The sequence below is a fragment of the Rhipicephalus microplus genome, chromosome 3, assembly GCF_043290135.1.
Source record: "Rhipicephalus microplus isolate Deutch F79 chromosome 3, USDA_Rmic, whole genome shotgun sequence".
Lineage (NCBI taxonomy): Eukaryota > Metazoa > Arthropoda > Arachnida > Ixodida > Ixodidae > Rhipicephalus > Rhipicephalus microplus.
In genome coordinates, this window is record NC_134702.1 from 38855437 (window position 1) to 38875879 (window position 20443).

Consider the following 20443-nt stretch of genomic DNA (forward strand, 5'->3'; position numbering starts at 1 on the left):
TCTTTATTATTGCAATGATTAAAAAAGTGAAAATAACCTCTAACTTAGAAAAAAGTGTAGTAAATGAGCACATGGCAATGACTCAATTACTATAACAATATCCTCCAATTATGTTCACAATTTCCTCTTATTCTATGCTTTGTTCAACCAGAAATCTCTGCAATATAATAGCAATATAATACAAATCGAGTGTTGGAAGCACTACATAGTTACGCATGCAGATTTCAAGTACAGAAACAAAAAATTCAAAAAGTTCTCTAAAGTCAGTTTCTCTTTTTATTCCTCCTTCTCTGAGCTCTTGAAAGAAGCCACGTGCAACGACAGCTTACAATCCCTGCTGTGATCTCATATGTACAAAAAAGATGAAATCTCTATTATGTACACATGCTATGCTGTGTCAGTATCTGCTGGGGGGTTCAGATGCTTCACTATCTTCCAGTCCACTCTATCGACCTCTTCACCACTTTGTCCCTTTTACTGAGGGCATAGGCAGAAATATTTCTGGGGAGGGGGGGATGAATTCGCCTAACGCCTGCAGCTAACTACGCCAATGCTTTTCCCTTTATTATAGGCTAAGAAACTGGACACACATCTAGGTAACTTCTCCGCCTTTTCTTTCCTTGCTCCCTATCTCTGGATCACTTTCTTTAGTGACACCATTATTTCCAAACAGCAAATACTATACTATTGGCTTTGAGAATGCAGGAACGTGAAGAAAAAGAACTGAAAAAGTCACTCAAGTTAAGCAAACCTGAAGGTGTTGTGAGTCCCTGCAAGTTGTGGACAGTGACAAGAAGGTCTCCGAACAGCAGGTCCTCATCTTTGGCTGCATCAGAAGAGATAGGGCATTGTAGAAAAGACTAAAATGAAATTTCTGAATTCAGAGACGTCTTTTTCTTTAGGCTGGAAGGATGTCCACAAGAACTTAAACACTCCAGATAAAAAGGTACGAGCAATGATGAGACAAATAGTGAAAAAGCAAGTACCACCCTGTATACTTATATTTGCCCCATCTTTTCTTGGCCTTGAAAACATCCAAACACCATTCAAAAAAGGAGAAATAATGAAAAATAGCGTAGGCTAGCAATTGTTTGAATTCTATAAGAAATGGTCCAAAAAGCTCCCACCTGTTCTTGTCAGGAAAGATCCCATGTTGGTTCCCATGCACTGTAAGGTCAAGAGCATTTTAACGAATTATTAATGTACCAAAGATCAGCTAATTCATTTGCAACATCAGATGCAGACTACTGCAGTAAGGCAGTCTATTATTAAAGCATTTTTATAAATATTGCTTGAACGCTTAGCAGTTTATACACACTGGCACAAAAAACAGTTTTCTGAAAAACGGGGTGACTCGAAGTGGTTGAATAATGCTAAAAAGACTTGTGCCACAAATACAACCCTGGCAACTGCCACACTTTCGAGGGTAAGGTTTACACAGCATTGGCTCTCCGCTGGGAAGACCCCATACTGAGTAGAAATAACATGGCTCTGACTGCTCAAAAATGAAGAGAAACGGCAGAAGGTTTTGTTTTAAAAGCAGAAGTGGAGTTTCCTGAATTTTAATTATAACAACATCCCGAGATACTTTAACGTCTTTCCCTGCTTCCATTCAGCTAAAGTTAAGCCAGAATCTTCAGTTTCTCGTCTGTACTATATTAAAATAGTACTTGGCATCACTGTCTGTATTGCCCGCGGAGACTTTCAGGACAGTAGTGAAGTTTTTGCGGTGGACTCACTTCCCTGATGTTGAGGAGTACATGTGAAACTGGTTTTTCGGTTTTTTCCTTACTATTAACAAAACTAACAAAATTTCGGAACATTTTACTGAACAATAAGAAGTTAAGCTGAGCTAGTTGGTTTGTTATCATGATGACATTTTTTGCAGCATTCAAAAGTGACCCAATTTTGTCGTTCCAAATGATAGTGATTGTGGTCTGGTTTTCCTTCTTTCTTGCTTTTCAAAATATACTTTATTCGAGAGTCAGCGCTTGCCCTCGTTATTTTTTTCCAGTTCTTTGTCCTACTGGCGAGTTCTGCGCTAAATTTCACCGTGTTTACCGAACAACTTGGACCAAAGTAACACAACCTTGCCGTGAAATGAGAGAGAGATAACAAGCAAGCATAATCTCAGAATCTGCTTTCAAAGTTTAAACCAAAGAAGTGGATCACTGTGTATACTGTGGGATAAAATGTGAATTACTTACCCCTCTTGCCGACGTGATGCAACTTTGCAGTTCGAGAATGCTGGGTGTTGTGACAACCTGCGGTGCTGCAAGGCAACGTATCGATGGTGAGCGAAACAACGCAAACCGTTGAAATTTGCGTACGACACGCAGGGACACTGCTTGATATTACTAGGTGACTCGGTTTTGTAGCGCTTCATTGGCGACATTGAAGAGAGAGCATATACCTGTCATGTGCAAGTGATTGATGGCCTCGATCCACTGGGACCTCTCAAACTCCGACGAGAGGAAGAAGTTATACGTTTTGGTGTTCTTGAAGCCAATCTTAAATGGCAGGTTTGGAGAGTGCAGGACCAACTGAGCCTCCTGAAGGTTAAATAACACGAAGTGCAATGCTAATTAAGAAACACAATGAGAAAAATTGGACCTCGTTCTATTGGATCTTAGCGTTTCGAAAAAGTAAGAACGGAGCGAGATATCTCACCAGTTCACTAAGTTTCTTTCTGTTTCGTTCCAGGTTGCGACCAGGTGGCTTTCCCAGCCTCTGAAGTAACGGAAGAGAACACGTAAGTAATGAAAGACAGAAACTAACAGTGTGCATGTAGTATATGTATGCGTATGCACATGCTTAAGAACAAACTTTGGATTTGGAACATAGCAGACAAGAAACACTCACAGTGTTCTCTCTTTCTTCTTTTGCGACAGCGTCCCTCAACGTGCTTGTTCTCGAGCGCAGTTGGCACACGTTGACCTTGTTATCTTCCCTGATGGGCTCCATTTCTCCTGCGGATGGTAAGGAAAGCAAAGTATGCCCACAAGAAACAATACAATCAGTCAATCAATCAGCATTAGTTCTTATATAAGGAATTTTTTTAATTATAAGGAATAAAATTACAACAATAAAATAAATCACTGTGCATCTTAGGAAAACATACCAATACCTTGTAAATGTCATGCAATTATAATAATGTACTAATGCTCTTAAGAAAAATGGCTAGAAATTACGAATGTGGAACCAGTTTAACATGAGGGTGTTGTAGTAGGCGGTGCACCTCGATTTAGCACGAGAAGAGACAGAAATAAACGTCTCGCCGTTTGTAGCTTGAACTCTACTGCCTTTACACGACTGTATACAGCATAGTGCGGCATGCATGGAGACGCTCGGTGTGTGAATGCTAGTGCCTGTGCGCAACGCTTATGCAAACATTGAAAGGGAAGATTCGGCCTTGGATATATTATGGGTAATAAAGTTTTATGGCATAAGCGTGTCTAGGTCTGTCACAAACTACTCCAATTTTCGGATCATCCGCGGGCCCCATCTTCCAAGGAAGGGCTTGAGTTGGGAGGACGACATCCGGCGACTATAACGACCCAGCGTGGCGCCGGCTCGTCTTCCCTGCACCTGTACCGAAATGGGCACCGGCGGTCTAAAAAAGGGAAATTACACCCAGATGGGATGGGAGCACGTGTACGCCCCTGAAAAAGTTTCGACTGCATCGGAATGGGCAGTTGACGTACAGCCAGCAACAAGTGCGGTCGTCGGTGTCGCGAGTCTCGCGTAGGCGGCGAGCATGTATGACCCGTGCAACGTATTGAGACGGCTGCAATGCCGGGCACCCTCGTCGTCTACCAAGCCGGCAAGATCTTCACCGGCACCAGTCAACTTCCCTACGTGCACCAAGAGCTGGCCTGGTCCGTATGGAACTTTTTATTGTGACTTTTTTTAAACCGTTAATTTATTATAACCAGCCCTTTTTTTTTAATATTTGTAGTGTGCGCTGCGTCGCCCGTCGAAGCTCAGAAGCGTGAGCCTGAGTTTATTTTTCTCTTTCTCTCGTAAATTTTCCTTGTCTCTTCTGTAGTTCCATCTTGTTGTTTTATTAACGTTCTGCATATTTGTCTTTAGTCTGTATCTTTTGCAGTGTTTTTTTAGCATATTTTGTTATATAGCTGTTCTTTCCATCGTGTGTATCAGTTTTCCTCCTTTGTTATTTTTTTTTTGTAATCTCCTGCATTTGCCCTTGTTTCAATTAAATGCTAGTTCGTTTTGCATAAAGTCTCCGTGTCTGCTTATGAGTGCGTCGGTCAGGCCCACACATCACCACACGTGCAACCCCGCACGGGTCGACCGACCCGCAAATAAATTCGAAATGTGCCACTTCGAGGCCTTTCAGGCGTCGCAGGCCGAAGCGTAAAGTGGAAGCCTGCGAGTCTGCCGCACGTCGATGTTGGATCGGCGGGGCCTCACTCGAAGTGCGTGACAAGGTCGAAGAAAGCACCGGCATTTTCGCGGCATCAAATCTACTACCTTGAGTTCAGCAATGAACCTCCACAATTACCGCGCCGTGGTGGTGGGTATTCAGTGATTCTGCAGAGCGTTAATGAATAGTCTATTCCTGTATACTTCAGTGCGCCAGAGCACTCATCAATAAACAAACGTATGCGACAGGTAGATTAAAAAAAGTAAGCTGTAATGTGGACACACTCAAGCAAGAGGCATGCATTCTGACGAGAGGGGCTTACCTGTGGCATCAATAAGGGTAACAAGGCTGAGTGGAATATACCACTTGACTTCAAATGTAAACTTTTGTCTGAAAAGAAGAAATAAACATGTGAAGTAAACATAACTTGTCATTAAAATGTCGTCACAACACTTTTATCTGTCAACTAAGAGCAAACTATTTGCCAACTATTATTTGCCAACTGTTTCCAGTTGTAATAGTTTCAACTGCATGTTCAGGAGGCTTCGTGTGCTTCATTCAATGTGTACAACAAATTGCACAAGGCTCTAGGGCACCACATTCAAGGAATAGCTTAATTTACATGTGACTTAATCACTCTGCCTGGAATTCAAGTACTAAGCAATGTACCCGTAACGTGTGTAACTACTGACGACACATTTTAATGAAAGGGTACATGCAAGGCTCTGAGTAAGTACAACACTCGATTGCCCCAGTTGCTTAAAAAAATATAGAGTTCTCCGATAATATTAAGACACGTTCAAAAATTTAAATTAAAACCCATGTTCGATACTTTGCATCTGCTAGCTCAAGAAGTCGTCCTTTCTTCCATACACAACGAGTAACCTTAAAGGAGCCCTGCTACACTTTTTGAGCATGGTCAGAAAACGCTGCCGATCAGTAGTAGAGGCTCCCGACAACAAGCGAGTCAAATATTATAGCACAGAACATGGCCTGGAATTCACAATAGATTATCAAAGTCAGCTAAAAATTACTTTCTTTTCTCTCAACAAATGGCAGAATATGCCCAAACAATCACACGTGAATTACCCATCTATCAGCCATTGGCTGATTTGAACATGGCACGCTCGCTCGTTACAGAGATTGCGGAAGGAGGCCGCGACTTGCCCACACGTGTGCACATGCTCCCACTGAAACAGCCGCGCATTTGAAGAAAAAAAAAAAGAAAGTGCTCAAGGTCACGAGCTGTGGGTGACATAGTTTTTTTTTTTTTTTTTTTTTCGCCCCTTTCATTCTTCCCTGCTTAGCTTCCAGCGCTTTCGTCGAACGAGAGAAAAGATTTTGCAACTGCAGAATGCAACAAATCTTTGTAACTCCACTTGCGCTGGTCGGATTCTTAAAATTTTTACGGCGTTGAATTCGTAAGGATATAAGCACTTCCAGTGAATCCATTTCATGGTTATTTGAAAAAAGTGTTTAAGGGCCCTTCTAAAATGACAAAAATAGTGTTAAACAGTGAATGTCATTGGGGCCAGCATTTTGACAAGTGGGCCTGTCTTCATAGTGGCAGCAACTGTCGGTCGAGAATCAATTTTTTGCTGATGGAGGCTTATCTAAAAATGGGATAGCCAAATTTAGAACTTACTTGCAACCTTGGCCATAATGCACACAGATCAGAAAATTTCACTCAGAATGTGTAGCTTTGCTCACCTACTAGAAGGTTTGTACTTGGCGCAGACAATGACGTCATTGAAAAGAAAAAGATGCCTGAGCTTCCGGTGTCCCTCGGAGTATTCCACGATGAAGCTGTTTTTCACGACATGCCTAGGAGCCCTGTCTTGATGCTGCAATCAGGTGGTACGCGTGGAGTGTGGTTATTAAGATGGGCTTAACGTGAAGCAACTGTCCCAACATGTGTGCCAACTTAGCGAACAGAACGAGAAATATAATATCTAAACCATAAATTACTGCTTGTAATATAAGAAATTTCTCATTATAAAGAACTGCAAGTGACAATATACACAGTCAACTAAGTTACTCGTCAGATATTTCCTGTCATAATAATGCTTTTATTTTTCGACTTCATGACTTGCAGGTTGCTACTAATATATCTGCCCCACAAAAAAATACAAAGTTTTTATTATGCATGAGGCTTAATAGTCATTGATTCAATGACAGTGCAATTTTCATCTTTTTATATGCAGCCATTTCACCTAAAGAAAATGTAAACATTATTTGAACATACTCGATTCAAGTTTTAAACACTCTTTCTTTAGTGTAAAAGTCATGTCACTTGAACAGATCTACACAGTAAAATAGTGCATATACAGAAAAGTTCATAGAGTATAAATACTACTCAAAAAGGGCATGTAATTATAAATACGTGAAGTATAAAAACAAACTGGCCAAACTTAACAAAATTAATGTATGAACATTGACTACAATGAACACAAATATGCTACTTCAATCATGAGTCGATGTGACCAAGGGATCTTAGGGGAACCACAACGCTACTTACTGGGAACATGCTTTCTGGTGAGTTGAGCTTTAGTTCATTCAGGAACCGCTGTGTGAGCTTCAGCGCTGCCCTGAGGTTGTTGTAATCATGATGGCTGCTAGGTATGTAGTGAAGGAGGTCCTGAAAGAAAAAAGAACAATCAATAATAAGTATTAAGAACAGCAACAGCTGCATCAGTAACAACAACAGCTTCAATAAAAAACCAGCAGGAGGTTGTATCATTAAAATGACACTGAAGGCAACTATTAAGTGGGCATTGATTGTTAAAATAGTGGTTCACAAACCTCGTAGTGTTACTTTTGTGCCAAGGAAGTGCTCATTTTGAAATAAAATCATGTTTTAATAGTCTGCATCGGATTAGCGAAATTCAAATTACCCCCCTCAAGTGGAACGCGTCACGTCACTTTTGTCATGCACAACATTGCCCAGCTTAACTGCGCGGCCACCGACACTAGTGGCTGCAGAATGAAAGTAGCGGGAGCCACAGCAGCAACAATGGCCACTGAACAATTTCCTGCCATGTCCTGCGAGATGGCAGGCGTGCTTGGTTCAACTGGGCCCCGCTAGATGGCACGACCTGTCTAGTGTAACCAGGCGAAAATTGCAATTTTGAACCACTCATGCCATTCCCCATAGTAACGTCTGGCAGTTGTTTTTTCCATGAATCAAACAGAAACGAACAAGCAGCATTTTATTATGCCTCTTGATGCACGGAAGTTTCTTTATTTATTTCGTGCAGCTAGTTTGATAATCATCATCGGCATCACTTTGCGAATGTCCCACGCGCAGCGCATGTCTTCTCATGCATTTACCTTGATTTCTCAGTAAGTAAAGCACTGCTATTGATAATATTGTTGTTTTAGATGTTGTCATGCATTGAGTTTTCACTTTAACTTAAATTGTTACTTAGTGTTCCTTTAAGGTTGTGTCACAGAAGCGAGCCTTCAAAAATTTCCATCCTTCATTCATTTAGCAATTGCTCTAACCACATCATAAAGATGCAAACAGTTTGCTATCAACAAACCAAAATAATCATACATATTATAGTATGCATCATGATGCAAAGAAAGCGATTGGCAAACACAACACATATATGACATTTGAGCAATAACAGAAAATACAATACTGGTTACAATACTACAATTTTACAAACCTCACCAGGATAAAAACAAATTGCAATATTGGCAACATCATACAGTTAAATGCTACTAATACAATCCAGCCATTGTTTGCTTTTTTTGCCCCTTACACTCTAAAATATCCCTTTTGTTTATTTCCACAGTGACACGTGTTATAGTTACCGCCTGTTACTTAACTTCTTGGCTGTTACGTACAAAAACTGTGATAGCAGCAACACTGAATGCTGTAAGTCGTGGCTGGAAACAATAAAGTTGCCTGCTGTGTGGTGCCATCACCACAACGAACAATAAAACTGCCTGCTGTACATGACAGGCAGTGGCAAGTGGCTAACTGCCGGTTGGGAAGGCTACATGTGCAAACACGTATGCTTCCTGAAGTCCGAAGGGGCATGTGCGACCTATGACGTTTGTATTTGCCATGAACTTTGATTTCAATAAACAATATGAACCAATAAACAACATGGTTTTTAAAGTGTGTACGTGTTGTTTAATTTTCCCACCAATCTTGTGCATTAAAAGGTATTTCACTCTTTGCAAATACAGTTATCACATGTTACATCTTCTTGGATTATGTGCCTCTTTATTTTGGGGGAGGCTGTTACCACTAATAAGCGTGGCTATGAAGTTCGGCTATGAAATTCTACTTCATGCGATATACCTTTTGTGATTACAAAGAAGTATAATACAACACAAATATAGAATACAAGAAAGTAGTAATTAGCACCTAATCCGTGCTCAACAGCCATCGATGACCAGCTGCTAGATGGAAAAAAATTAAGTTAATCAGTCAACATGGAAATCACAGCAGGAAGCTTTGCCTGATGATGAAGAACACGACTGGGTTGTCAAGAAAGGGTTATAACTACAGAAGGAACATCGTACCTGTCACGAACATTCACAACCATCTAAATAAAACTTACATGAAGAACCAAGGCATTTTTCTGCACCCTTGCCACTGGCTTGTGGAGCAAGTCTGTAATGAGAATGCATTTTTATTTATAAAGATTAGAATGTTACAAAAGTAAATAAAAAATAGCAGTTTAGGCTATAATAGATGAATACACATGTGCATCAAAAACATCAAAATTATTAGCAATTGTGTTTTCATTTGAGATAACAATGTAATATAGAACACGACTTGCGACTCCAGCGCAATGGTGTAATACATGCTCGATGACACAGCGCTACCACAACATATAGCTCTCACTATGGTATTCCACCACTGAAAGTAAAGAGATCATCAACAGTGCATAGTAATACTGAATAAAATGCTAATTCTTCATTTATATTAAATTCTAGAAGAAAATACGCCACTGACTTTAGCCTTCATCATCATCAACATGAGTACACCACTGCAGGACAAAGGACTCTCCCACGTTCCGCCAGTCAACTCGGTCATGAGCTTGCTGTTGCCACTTTATAGCCGTAAACTTCCTAATCTCATCTGCCCACCTAACTTTTTGTCTTCCCTTAACCCGCTCACCTCCTCTTGGAATTCTGTCTGTGATCCTTAACAACCAGCGGTGATCTTGCCTTTGCGCTATGTGCCTGTTCATGACCATTTCTTCTTGATTTTCACAATGATGTACTTAGCACCTGTTAGTTCCCTGATACAGTCTGCTCTCTTCTTGTCCCTTAGGTTGATACCTCTGATTATCTTTTCCACTGCTTGCTGCGTCGTCATCAACTTAAATTCAACTCACTTTGTAATTCTTCAGGTTTTTACTCCATAGGTAGGTACCGGTAGCATGCAGCTGTTATCTCCTTCCTGTTGAGAAATAGTGCCAATCTACCATTCATGATTTGAGAATGCTTGCTGAATGCTCTACACCCCATTCTTATTCTTCTGGTTACTTCGATCTTGTGGTTCTGCTCCACAGTTAATACTTGCCCTAAGTAGACGTACTCTTTTACAACTTCAAGTGCACTGCTACATATTTCGAACGCTGTTCTCTTCCGAGGTTGTTGTCCATTACTTTTGTTTCCTGCAGATTAATTTCAAGACCTACCTTTCTGCTCTCCTTGTCTAATTGAGACTTTAGCTTCAGTGGTGCGCGAATTGGAAACCTGCAATTCTAGCAACAACTTCCTTGGAGTAACAGTGACTAAATCTGTTCCAAAAATCTTTGGTTAATCACAAAAGTAACTCTGTCAGGTGAGAAGCTGCAAGCGTGTGATGTCAGAATATATTATTTTTGTAAATTAAAGCTGATCAGCAATTAAGTTTTATACCAACACTAGGTCCTACTAGATTAGACAGAAGTACCTTCTAGCGTGGCTGGCTGTCCCTTTGACGTGTTTAACTTTATAGTCTGGAAAGAAAAGAAAAATCAGTAAGTCAACATAAAAACAGCAAGAGAACTGCTTCAGTGCAAGAGTGAAAAAAAAATATATGTAGAATAGTATATACTATCTTCTTTTTTTTTTTTCAATGAAAGAAACAAACATTTCACCTTGAACAGCTCTTCGAACTTCATGTTCGATGCGTTACAATGCCGCACAGTCTCGATGGCCTTTGAATAGTTCTCCAAGAACAGCTTGTAGACTTCGAGGCGACTTGCCTGCATTTTAGAGAAAACTACAAATTACGCCAAAGAAATAATCCTGACCTCTAAAAACTAAAAAGACCAACTTCATCACCAACAACCTGAAATAATAGTGATGAAGTTACGGTGAACATCTGTAGGATAGGAGCGTTGCCTAAGATTGAGTATAACGCAAAACTGTCGGCACACATGCACAAAGCTTCACAGAGCCTCTCCACATGCATTGCAGCTAGCACTTAGAACACACCAGCATCTATACGAATTCAGACTCATACTCTCTAGCAACTCTCGGCTACATACTGTTAAGGGTGTCTCTTGACCGCCGCCGTCAGCAGGTTGTGCTCGTAACTTGCATCAGGACCGACGAGAAGGGAAGTACCGGCGAGACGGCGCAGAACAGCAAATCAAAAGAGTTTAATACTACATAGTTAGACCAAAGTGGACATTCAAGTTTACACACAAAGGTAAGAAGCCGAGGAGCAGAGTTCCGGCAGAGTCTCAATCCAGACTGCTTCACCCAGTCTCTCCCTGCGCGTTTTTAAAGGGTTCCAGACGCTTGTGTGACGTCAGGCGCCTCCAGACATGACCAAATATGGAACACCTTGTGTTCGCACCACCTACCACGCCACTGGTCACGCCACCGATCACGCGACTGATCGCGCCACGGATCACACCACCGGCGTTCCCACACTCAAGAGCCAGGTGCGAATGAGCCACGAGCTCACCGCGTTCTCGCGCACAGCACATGACGACCTTCGCGGCAGCAGCGTCTCAGGTTCCTCGGCGTCTGGGCATACACTTCTGCGCCTCTACCCCCGATACGTTTACAGGCCCGGGAGCGTTCGCACGCTGTCCGTGGTCTTGCATTTGGGCCCAAAGGGGTTCGCGTAAAATGAAGTGTAACAATACGAGGTGTTGCACGATATCACTGTCACACGCTATGTGTTGTATGAAAATGCACCATCAACAAGCCGAGTGGATGGCACATCAACATCCACTTGGCAGAAGCTACGTAAGCATCGAAATGATGTTATGGCCTCCAACATAAGACTGCATGACCCTTGATCTTGAAGGCCATTGCAATATTATAAAAATCAAGCTATAGTGTGCCGACTTCCGTAAAGCAATGTTAATGCTTTGCTCCTAAAGCCAGAGTTCTTGGGGGAGCGAAAGACACCAAGGGCAATGGAAATTTGAGCTGAGGGCGACTGATATTTGAGTTGTAATAACTTGAAGTTCCTGCAATCAATAACTTGAGTTTAGATGCAGAAATCCTCATATAAGCTCAGTTTCCTGGCACACTAAGAACAGGCCTGAAGCGAGAATGGCAGACTTAAAAAACACCGCAATGTTACCTATAAGCTTCGATGTGGGTGAAAATTACACAGGAATCACCAACAAGACACAAGTTGAAGCTGACTAGAAGTTGTTGGAACAGACAGGGCTGCTGAAACTAATGTTTCAAGAAAAGACAACAAGAGATATGAGTCCTCTTGCCAAAATGTTTACTCTGGCAACATTGTATCTATTTACAAATATTTTACAGGCCTCACATAGGCATTCTATCAGGGGGTCAAATACAAAAGAAAGGATAAAGTTAACAGAAAAACAACGACAAGTATACAAAAGGATGCACCAAGAATGCTAACATCAACAAGAAGTGCTGCAAAATAGGGGGTGGTACAAAGCTATGAGATGTTCGACTACACGACGTTATGATTCCGCAAGTGTGAAACACAAAGGGGGAAACACACGGTGTACTACACATACGGGATGTGTGCGAGGTACGTAAACTGTGTAGATTGCACAGATCGCCAGTATTCGCTTGGATAATGGTGCACATCACAACATAGCCTTAAACAAGAGCACCAAGTAGCCGAAAAAAGAAAAAAGAGGGTACATATGTGTAATGGGAGTGAACGGCCTGCTAAGCATTACTATCGGGGAAATGGTTGAGTGTATGTTTATGAAAGTTATCGTGATTAGCGTGCAGGGAATGATGTTCGGTAGAATGTTCCGCAGAGGAATGACACATTAAATTTCATTCGCTCCTAGCCAATCAATTTTCTTTTCCTCACACAGAAGAGCTACAGCAGTGGCAAGATAGGTGCTCATAGAGAGGTGATGCACCCACCAGGAACTTGAAGTTTTCACCGATCGTCGGCTTTGCGTCCCAGTTCTCGCAGTTCCTGCGCAAGCCGTCCCGAAAGTTCTTGTGCGTCTCGTGAAGCTGCTCAATCTTGTAGAAAATGGTGTCAATCTCCTCCTTGGATAGCACTGACTGGTTGGTCCCAATGGCACTGGTCAGGGCACGAGCATACTGTAAGTAATGAAGGCAATCATTGGATAAGCGTCTTCGATCATGCACGAATCATAACCATGCTCACAATAAAGCAGCAGGAGAAAACGGAACAGCCAAAAGAACACAAAAGAGAAAAACGATTTTTCTCATTAAGCTACTTCCAACTAAATTCCCATGCTTGCTGAAAGAGAGAAAATGCACAGCGCGTGGCGACAGCACCTTCAATTTCTTGTATAATTTGTAATGGTGTCATACATTTTGACGGCATATACTATGGCCTATGCAGTTCCTTATCAGTAAAAGTTAAAAACACTGACCTCCGAGGGGGCCACAGGGGTAACTAGCCAAGTTTCAGGAATTGTCAATGAGCCAAAGTCCCCAAAATAGGAAAAAATTCGTGACACAATGCACTGAGATTCGGTGAGAAACTGAAAATGAAACTTTGATGTTGACTTTCTACTTTAATAAGAAACTTATGGTGAAATTAGATAAGTTAGAGCTTTAAGAGTGCACTTTAACAATCTATACAGATTAACTTCTTCTTTTCGGTATTCCTTCAACTCTGAACGACAAGTATGCTACTAAACGCAATAATATCTGCTTGCTCATACACACGAGGCTGCGCATGAGTAGACGGCGCAACCGTACATGTTAAGACTTGCTGGGTGTGCAAACATTTGCTGCGATCTGATATTGGGGGAGAACTGAGCATGCCCGTATGCCATAAAGCCCTGAATGCACACAACTACAACATGGCTTTACTCCATCATCAGACACACTCCTGCTTGCGTTTGGGAGAATATTCAGATTTTCCAGATTTTCCGTTTGGGAGAATATCCAGATTCAGTATATTTGCACTATATTTGTAAGCTTAGGTTAACAAATCAGTTTCCTTGATGACAGAGCAGCATATCTGCAGACTGACAAAGAAAAACAACTATGCGTACAGAAATAACAGTATGCTTTATCAAGTCACCGCACTATACATAAACAGTTTTCTGTGAATGTGTAGGCAAGCAATTCATCAATAAAAATAAACCCATAAATGACAGAGGGACTCATCATACATTTAAGGTTTTGTAAAAAAGTTTGCTTTTCCAGATATATATAAGTAGCATCCCCCTAAAGGCAAACAAAATAATATGAAATAAGAAGCAAGACACAGTGTTTCTTAGTGAATGTGCAGCTGTGGGGCGGCTTTGAAGCACCACTAAGATCAGAAAACAACTACACAAATATTTTCTTCCGATAACTTGAATTTGAATGCGCACGTAACGAAGAAGACTAGAATCATTTTTACACAAAATTACAACATACATAAATTAAAATTATGTGCATTCTGACATCTTGAGTGCCAAAATCACGATACGATTAAAAGGCACACCAAGACAGAGAGACTCCGCATCCCCTGGGATTCCGTGACATGCATCTATATCTAAGTGTGAGGCTGTTCTCCCATTTAATTGCATAAAATGAGACGAATCAAACCGTTGACCTCTTGAATATGTTACAGAAGCTAACCACTACAGCCAGCTGAGATGCACCAGCACTTTGCATGTTGCCAACTGCAACAATTTGATTACCTGATTCAGAGTGTCGAGACAGTCCACGTAGGCCGTCTCGCTTTCGATTATGCTGCTCACGATGCACTTGCACATGGTCAGCATCTCCACTTCGGACGGAGATACCTCCTGGGCCGCCTCCTGGTACAGATCGAAACGCAGCAATAGTTGAGCATAAGTAATGAAAGATGAGCGTGCAGTAAATGTAGACAGGCCCGCAAGTGGACAAGGTTTATGACTAACTTAATGACAATGCATGCAAATTAATCGGTTCTCGAGTGCTGCATGTTTCTGAACACACAGAGTGTAGGTATCTGTAACATCTCATGACAATTGCTCCATTTGTAAAGGTCTAAGCTATCCTCGGAGCATCCATAAACAAACGCACCCTACCTTTTCCGCGAGGAGCTGGTTGTATCCGTTAGATGACAGAGAATCAAACTGAGGAGAGGACCTCTGCCTGTGATCACTAAATGCACCTTTGCTAGAATTGTTTTTCACAGAAAATCACAAACAATCCTGATAACCCTATTGCAAAAACAGCATGATGCCAGCATGTTTTTTGGCACTGGCACACGCTGGAGACGCTGGTACATGCTTGTAATCACTGGCCCTTCGCTGGACGCACTGGGAAAAAGCTGTGTCGCACTGGTAGGGGCACTGGCTCAACTGCTGTGATGCTGGTGCGCACTGCGAACCGCTGGAAGCGCTGGAATTTTCACTGGCAAGTGCCGGTGAATACTGGAGCACGCACTGTTTCTACCAGCGCAGCTGCAGCGTGCATGTTATTGTAGCATGTGCCGTGGTTTGTTTCGGTGTCATTGAATATAAAGCGCTTGATTTGACGGCATGGAGAGATGCTACTCTAACAGATAACGAGAATACATAATTTTTTTAACAGATACCGAGAATAAGTAAGCGGTCTTACCCAGTGCCCGGCCCAGCGAGCATCAAACCTGTCATGCCAGCCGCGTTGGTATATATGTTACCGGCGCTTCTTGCTTAGTGTACACACAACTTTAAAGTGTGAGAATAACTGTAAAATATAGTTTAGACATCCATGAACCTAAATCATATATTTTGTCTTGTGTCGCTGTTCGCACAAGGAGCACTGACGATCGAATGCCGCGCTTTCAGCTACGCAGGCTGTCACCGAAAGCTGCCGGCCTCACTTAGCCGGTACTTCTCCGACTGATATGTAACAACACGCAATTTTCAGTTGGTACTTTAGTACGCCTTCGTGAACTGACTCCCTGGCATACGTTTTCAGCGGATTGCATTGGTATTTCATTGGCTGTTTTTCTAATTGTCGGTATTAATATAACTGCATATATCTGTATACTGGCACGCCCGCTGTTTACTGCCAGCAGAGGCCGAAAAACGGCTGTCGCTCGCCATCACCACTCCGTAAATGCTTATCTGGCATTCATTGACTTTCCACTTGCTCCAGGTACAGTTCAGATAACAGTTACAAATATTGCAAGCTCAAATGAAGAAACTTCAAGCATCGCAACTCAGCTGCTCCGAAAGCAGCCTTACCCAGTCCCAGCGAGGCCTATCGTGCCACTTGCGTTGGTGTACCTGCTGCCGGCGCTTTTTACTTTAAGGAGGCACACTTCTAAAGTGTAAGAATGACTGTAAAGTACAGTTTTGACATCCCTGAGCCTAAATCAACCATTTATCCGCGTGTGGGTGCCCGCACAAGGAGCGGCAACGATCGATGCGTTGTGCTTTCAGCAACGTAGGCTGTCACTGTAAGCTTCCTTCTGAGCGCTGGAGCTGGTACTTCTCTGACTTGTACGTAAGAGCACGCAATTTTGAGTTGGCAATTTGGTACGCGTTAGTGAACTAACATACTACCATACTTTTTCAGCGGATTTCATCAGTCATTTCTTCGGCGGTTTCTTAGTTGCAGGTATCGATATAACTGCAAATATGTAATCTGGCATGCCGGATGTGTACTGCTACATCGTCGCTTGCGCGAAAGAAAAATACTGCTACGTGCCAGTGCATGGAGCGGAAGAAGACAAAGCATATAGACTGGCGCGAGCTAATCTGTGTGGCTGGCGCTGCTCGCCTAACCGGCTGAAAATACATCGGTGACTACCCCTCTGAGTCAGTCTCCTTCCCGTAACAATACTCAATATTCACTCGTGTGCGTAGATATCTACCAAACAAAACATGTAAATCATCTGTACTTGTTGACCAGTAGCAAGTGCTAGAAACGACTATCAAAAGAAAAAAAAAAAGACTATCGGCAGCAACTGCTGACAATACGTGGCTGCTCCTTAAGTCAATTTGAGATTTTTCAGAGTTAAGATGTAGATACCTAAAAAAACATTGCGCTCTTGCTAATATCTGCACGTCATTCGGTGCCCGGAAGCCGTTCGTCGCTGTCGAATCAAGACGCAATTGTTATTTGGAAAGGAATATCGTGTCAGTCTTGACTATGCGACTTGTAAACATGAAGTTGAATGGCGCGTTTTTCGGATGAATAGTCGTTTTACAACCCAAAAAGCATGTTCTGGCGTGGCGTAGTGGGTAGCGTACTCTGGGAGAGATCGAGAGGTTGCGAGTTAAAATCCCGTCAAGCAGCGTTTTATTTATTTTCTCAATTTTTATTTTTTATTTTTATTGCGAATGCACGTTAATTTTCTTATATATTTATTTATTTATTTATGGCGAATGGGCGCCCCCGTTTCATCTCTGGGAAGCCATTTTGCGCAGAGTACTGGGACGCTGCCGCTCCAGCGTCCCAGTACCAGCGCCATACTGGGCCCATAATCAGGCATGGCGCTGGACGCTGGTACCCAGTGGCGCTGGTTTTGGCAATAGGGAATAGACACATTAGCGAAATGGCAGATGTTCAATGGCCGCAAAAAGCACTCAAGTGAGTAAACCTCTGTGGATTCGGCCCCTGTCGAATCAATAATTGCTCTTACATCTTGCTCGCTGTCCCTGGAGCCCTTCTTCCTTGCTGGTGGTGTGCCCGTGCTGAGGAAAGATGCCGACTCCACAGAGCTGCTGTACACACCTGTGTGAGAGAAAAAAGAACAGAAAGATGCCGTCTCAGAACATTGCATCGAAAACGGAGAAGATGAGAAACGCGTGAACGCTTGAGTGAAATGCAAATGAAATTACAAGCGCCACAAAGCATGTGCCAGTACACAAACTGGATAATGGCACTTAACATGTCAACTAAACGACGAAAATATGTCTACTTAAGCCACAATTCATTGTTTAAAAAAAACAAGACAGAGCATCAGGAAAGTTAGTTTTCAATATACACAGAGATTTGAATCCAACTTCTCATTAGCGACATCAGTGAGTTTTTCCAATTCGTTCTTTCCACTGCGAAAAAATTGCAGTATGCACTCTCATAGGCTCGAATAGTATGTTTTAAATCTGAACTGAAACACAACAATGTGAATCCAAGGAAATATACCAAAAAGCTAGATGCACTTTATTTTTATTTTCGAAAAGGGCGGGGTGTACTAACATTTTCAGCTCGCCCCTGTGGGTGTGTTCTGCCGTTGGCCCACCACGAAGCCACCCACGTATTGGCGAGCAGATGGGTTCAGCGAATCGCCAACAGCCCTAAGGGGTCACAAACCAACTGCCTCTTTCGAGAGATCATGCCTGCGACATACGCTACGCCGATGAGCTCGCGTACAGAGAGGCCAGAAGCGGGGCCTCCCAATAAGGGACTCCACTGATCGCTTCCCTCCAGCTTTGTCTTGCCGTGCCAACCATAAATCACCGTCTTGGAACGGTACGGGGGGGGTGAACAGACTCACGCAAGCGTAAGTACATTGCGAGCTTGCTTGCTTTCTTTTTTACTGTGCGAGCGCAAAAGCGAAAGCCAAGCCATCTAGTACACGGCGCGGATGATCGAAAGCTCACGACAGCGATTCGCCAGCTGATCCCGCGCACAAACCGACGGTGTACGACCTCTGGCATAGCCTCAAGGATAGAGGAGGATAGGCCTCACGGCGACCTATGGAAACCAGCGCGTTAGGGAAGCACTGTCGTCGGAAAGGACAAGCCGCATGAACAACAGAGTGTGGGGTTACGCTACAAAGGTAACACGTGCAAACACAAACACAAGCACGAACACGTGAGTGTGATCAGTACGTGACGCATGCTGGTTGCTTCGCTATCACGCGCCGAAGCCAAATAACGTTCCAGCGACGTCGTTATCAAACTGAAGGAAGTTAAGTGCCACGTGACTATACCTATTGATTGACGATTGATTGATTTGTGGGGTTTAACGTCCTAAAACCACCGTATCATTATCAGAGACGCTGTAGAGGAGGGCTCCGGAAATTTCGACCACGTGGGGTTCTTTAACGTGCACCCAAATCTGAGCACACGGGCCTACAACATTTCCGCCTCCATCGGAAATGCAGCCGCCGCAGCCGGGATTTGATCCCGCGACCTGCGGGTCAGCAGCCGAGTACCTTAGCCACTAGACCACCGCGGCGGGGCCATTGCGCGACTATACCACAGAACACCTACGACGTCATCTTAGTCGTCACGTTCAAGCTATCAAAGCCATATCAGCAAGCGAATTCGCAATTTCCCGTTTAGCCACAAACGTTGCAGGCTACGTTTGCGTGTTAAGAAAACGTGGTGAACGATTGAGTTCTACTACGGGGTGGTCAGTGAAGCATAAAGCCTTCCCATTCGTCTCATACTGAACCAGTTTGCGCCGACGAACATTTAGTATATGTTTAGAAAAAGTGGGTAACGATTTAGAGTACTATGTACTCTACTATGACAGAGCATAAAGCCGTCCCGTGGACATCGAATTATAAAGCAAGCCGGAGTTCCCGGAATATTTGAATTCTTAGTGTGTTTAGATATAAATTGTTTAACGATTTCGAGTACTTCGTACTCAACTATGGGAGAGCACTGAGCCGTCCCGCTAACAGACTACACCCACTTGCCTTAGAAAGACAAGTAAGTGTTTAGAGAAGTGGGGGGTGGGGGTGGGGGTTAAAAAAGTGGGTAACGATTTAGAGTACTTGGTACTCTACTATGGGAGAGCTTAAAGCCGTCCCTAAAGATGCCCTAAAATCCCATGGCTGTAGAGGGCAAATTAAGCCATTCAGAGAAGTAAGAGAAGCATCTACAGGTCGCACATTTCGCTGCCGCGCGCGAATATTCCGGCTCAGGAGGGCGTAGAGAAATGGGGCCCCCACAGGTGCACCGGTCACATGCCTATTTGTACGCGCCATTTTCCAATAACTAATGCTCTCTCGATCGTGAGCTCGTCGGCAATCGGCTGTTTCTGATAAGGCAGCCTGATCTTTTATCGAGGTTACTATCACGACCGCCTGGATCGCGCTCATCGCGCTAGAACTAGGGTGGATGAATGGATTGGTATGGCCCTACCATTTAGATCAGGCGGCGGCTAACGCCACCTAGCCGTAGTACTTAGTGAACAAAAACTAATTTTTTTTTTTAAATCGGTGAAGATAAGCACGGGCACTTTGCAGTGAAGAGTTTAATTTTCACCCGTGCCTTGATTGCAGCCACCCATCAGATAACCACCTTATAGTTAATTCCACCCGCTTAAAGGCTATTTTGCCCTCCCTGTCCCGAAACCCCAGTGCTTTGGCGGCCGCCGTAGCAGACGATGCAGATGTCTTCACTCTGAGCGGAGGAGCGAGCATCGAGGCACTCTAGCTAGGCCAATCCAGGCGGCCGTGTTATAAAGTAATTTCACGTTAGCACATTGTTGCCTGGATGTGAACGCATGAACATCGTCGTAGCAACTGGAGTGTTGCGCTGCTTAACATGCGGATGGAAGTCTGATTCCCGCCTTCGACAAAGAAAACGATTAGGAGGGAGCACAGGGTAATTGTGATGCAAAGACAGGATGCACGCACACGCCAAACTTCGCTTACTTGCTCCCATTTTCCTGACGGGGCAAGGGCTCTTTAATGTTTCCTCTTCTATACACATAGTCGGTTATAATTTGTGA

At 43.1% G+C, this 20443-nt stretch overlaps 1 protein-coding gene across 2 annotated transcripts in view; it reads right to left on the bottom strand.

Annotated features, from left to right (window-relative positions):
• Positions 1-20443, bottom strand: part of RhoGAP1A (Rho GTPase activating protein at 1A) — a 186690-nt gene that overhangs the window by 13656 nt on the left and 152591 nt on the right. Inside the window, exons 2-16 of one of the 2 annotated variants that reach the window (XM_075889272.1) lie at positions 17397-17488; positions 14476-14595; positions 12725-12910; positions 10498-10605; positions 10311-10356; positions 8965-9017; positions 6906-7025; positions 6098-6231; positions 4710-4777; positions 2863-2969; positions 2671-2730; positions 2414-2552; positions 2208-2272; positions 1128-1167; positions 752-826 (exon numbers count right to left, since the gene is read on the bottom strand). In XM_075889272.1, the coding sequence (XP_075745387.1) occupies positions 752-826; positions 1128-1167; positions 2208-2272; positions 2414-2552; positions 2671-2730; positions 2863-2969; positions 4710-4777; positions 6098-6231; positions 6906-7025; positions 8965-9017; positions 10311-10356; positions 10498-10605; positions 12725-12910; positions 14476-14595; positions 17397-17488 (1413 nt within the window). Of the gene's footprint in view, positions 1-751; positions 827-1127; positions 1168-2207; positions 2273-2413; positions 2553-2670; positions 2731-2844; positions 2970-4709; positions 4778-6097; positions 6232-6905; positions 7026-8964; positions 9018-10310; positions 10357-10497; positions 10606-12724; positions 12911-14475; positions 14596-17396; positions 17489-20443 lie in introns of both variants that reach the window. The other variant, XM_075889271.1, reaches the window with a different exon arrangement.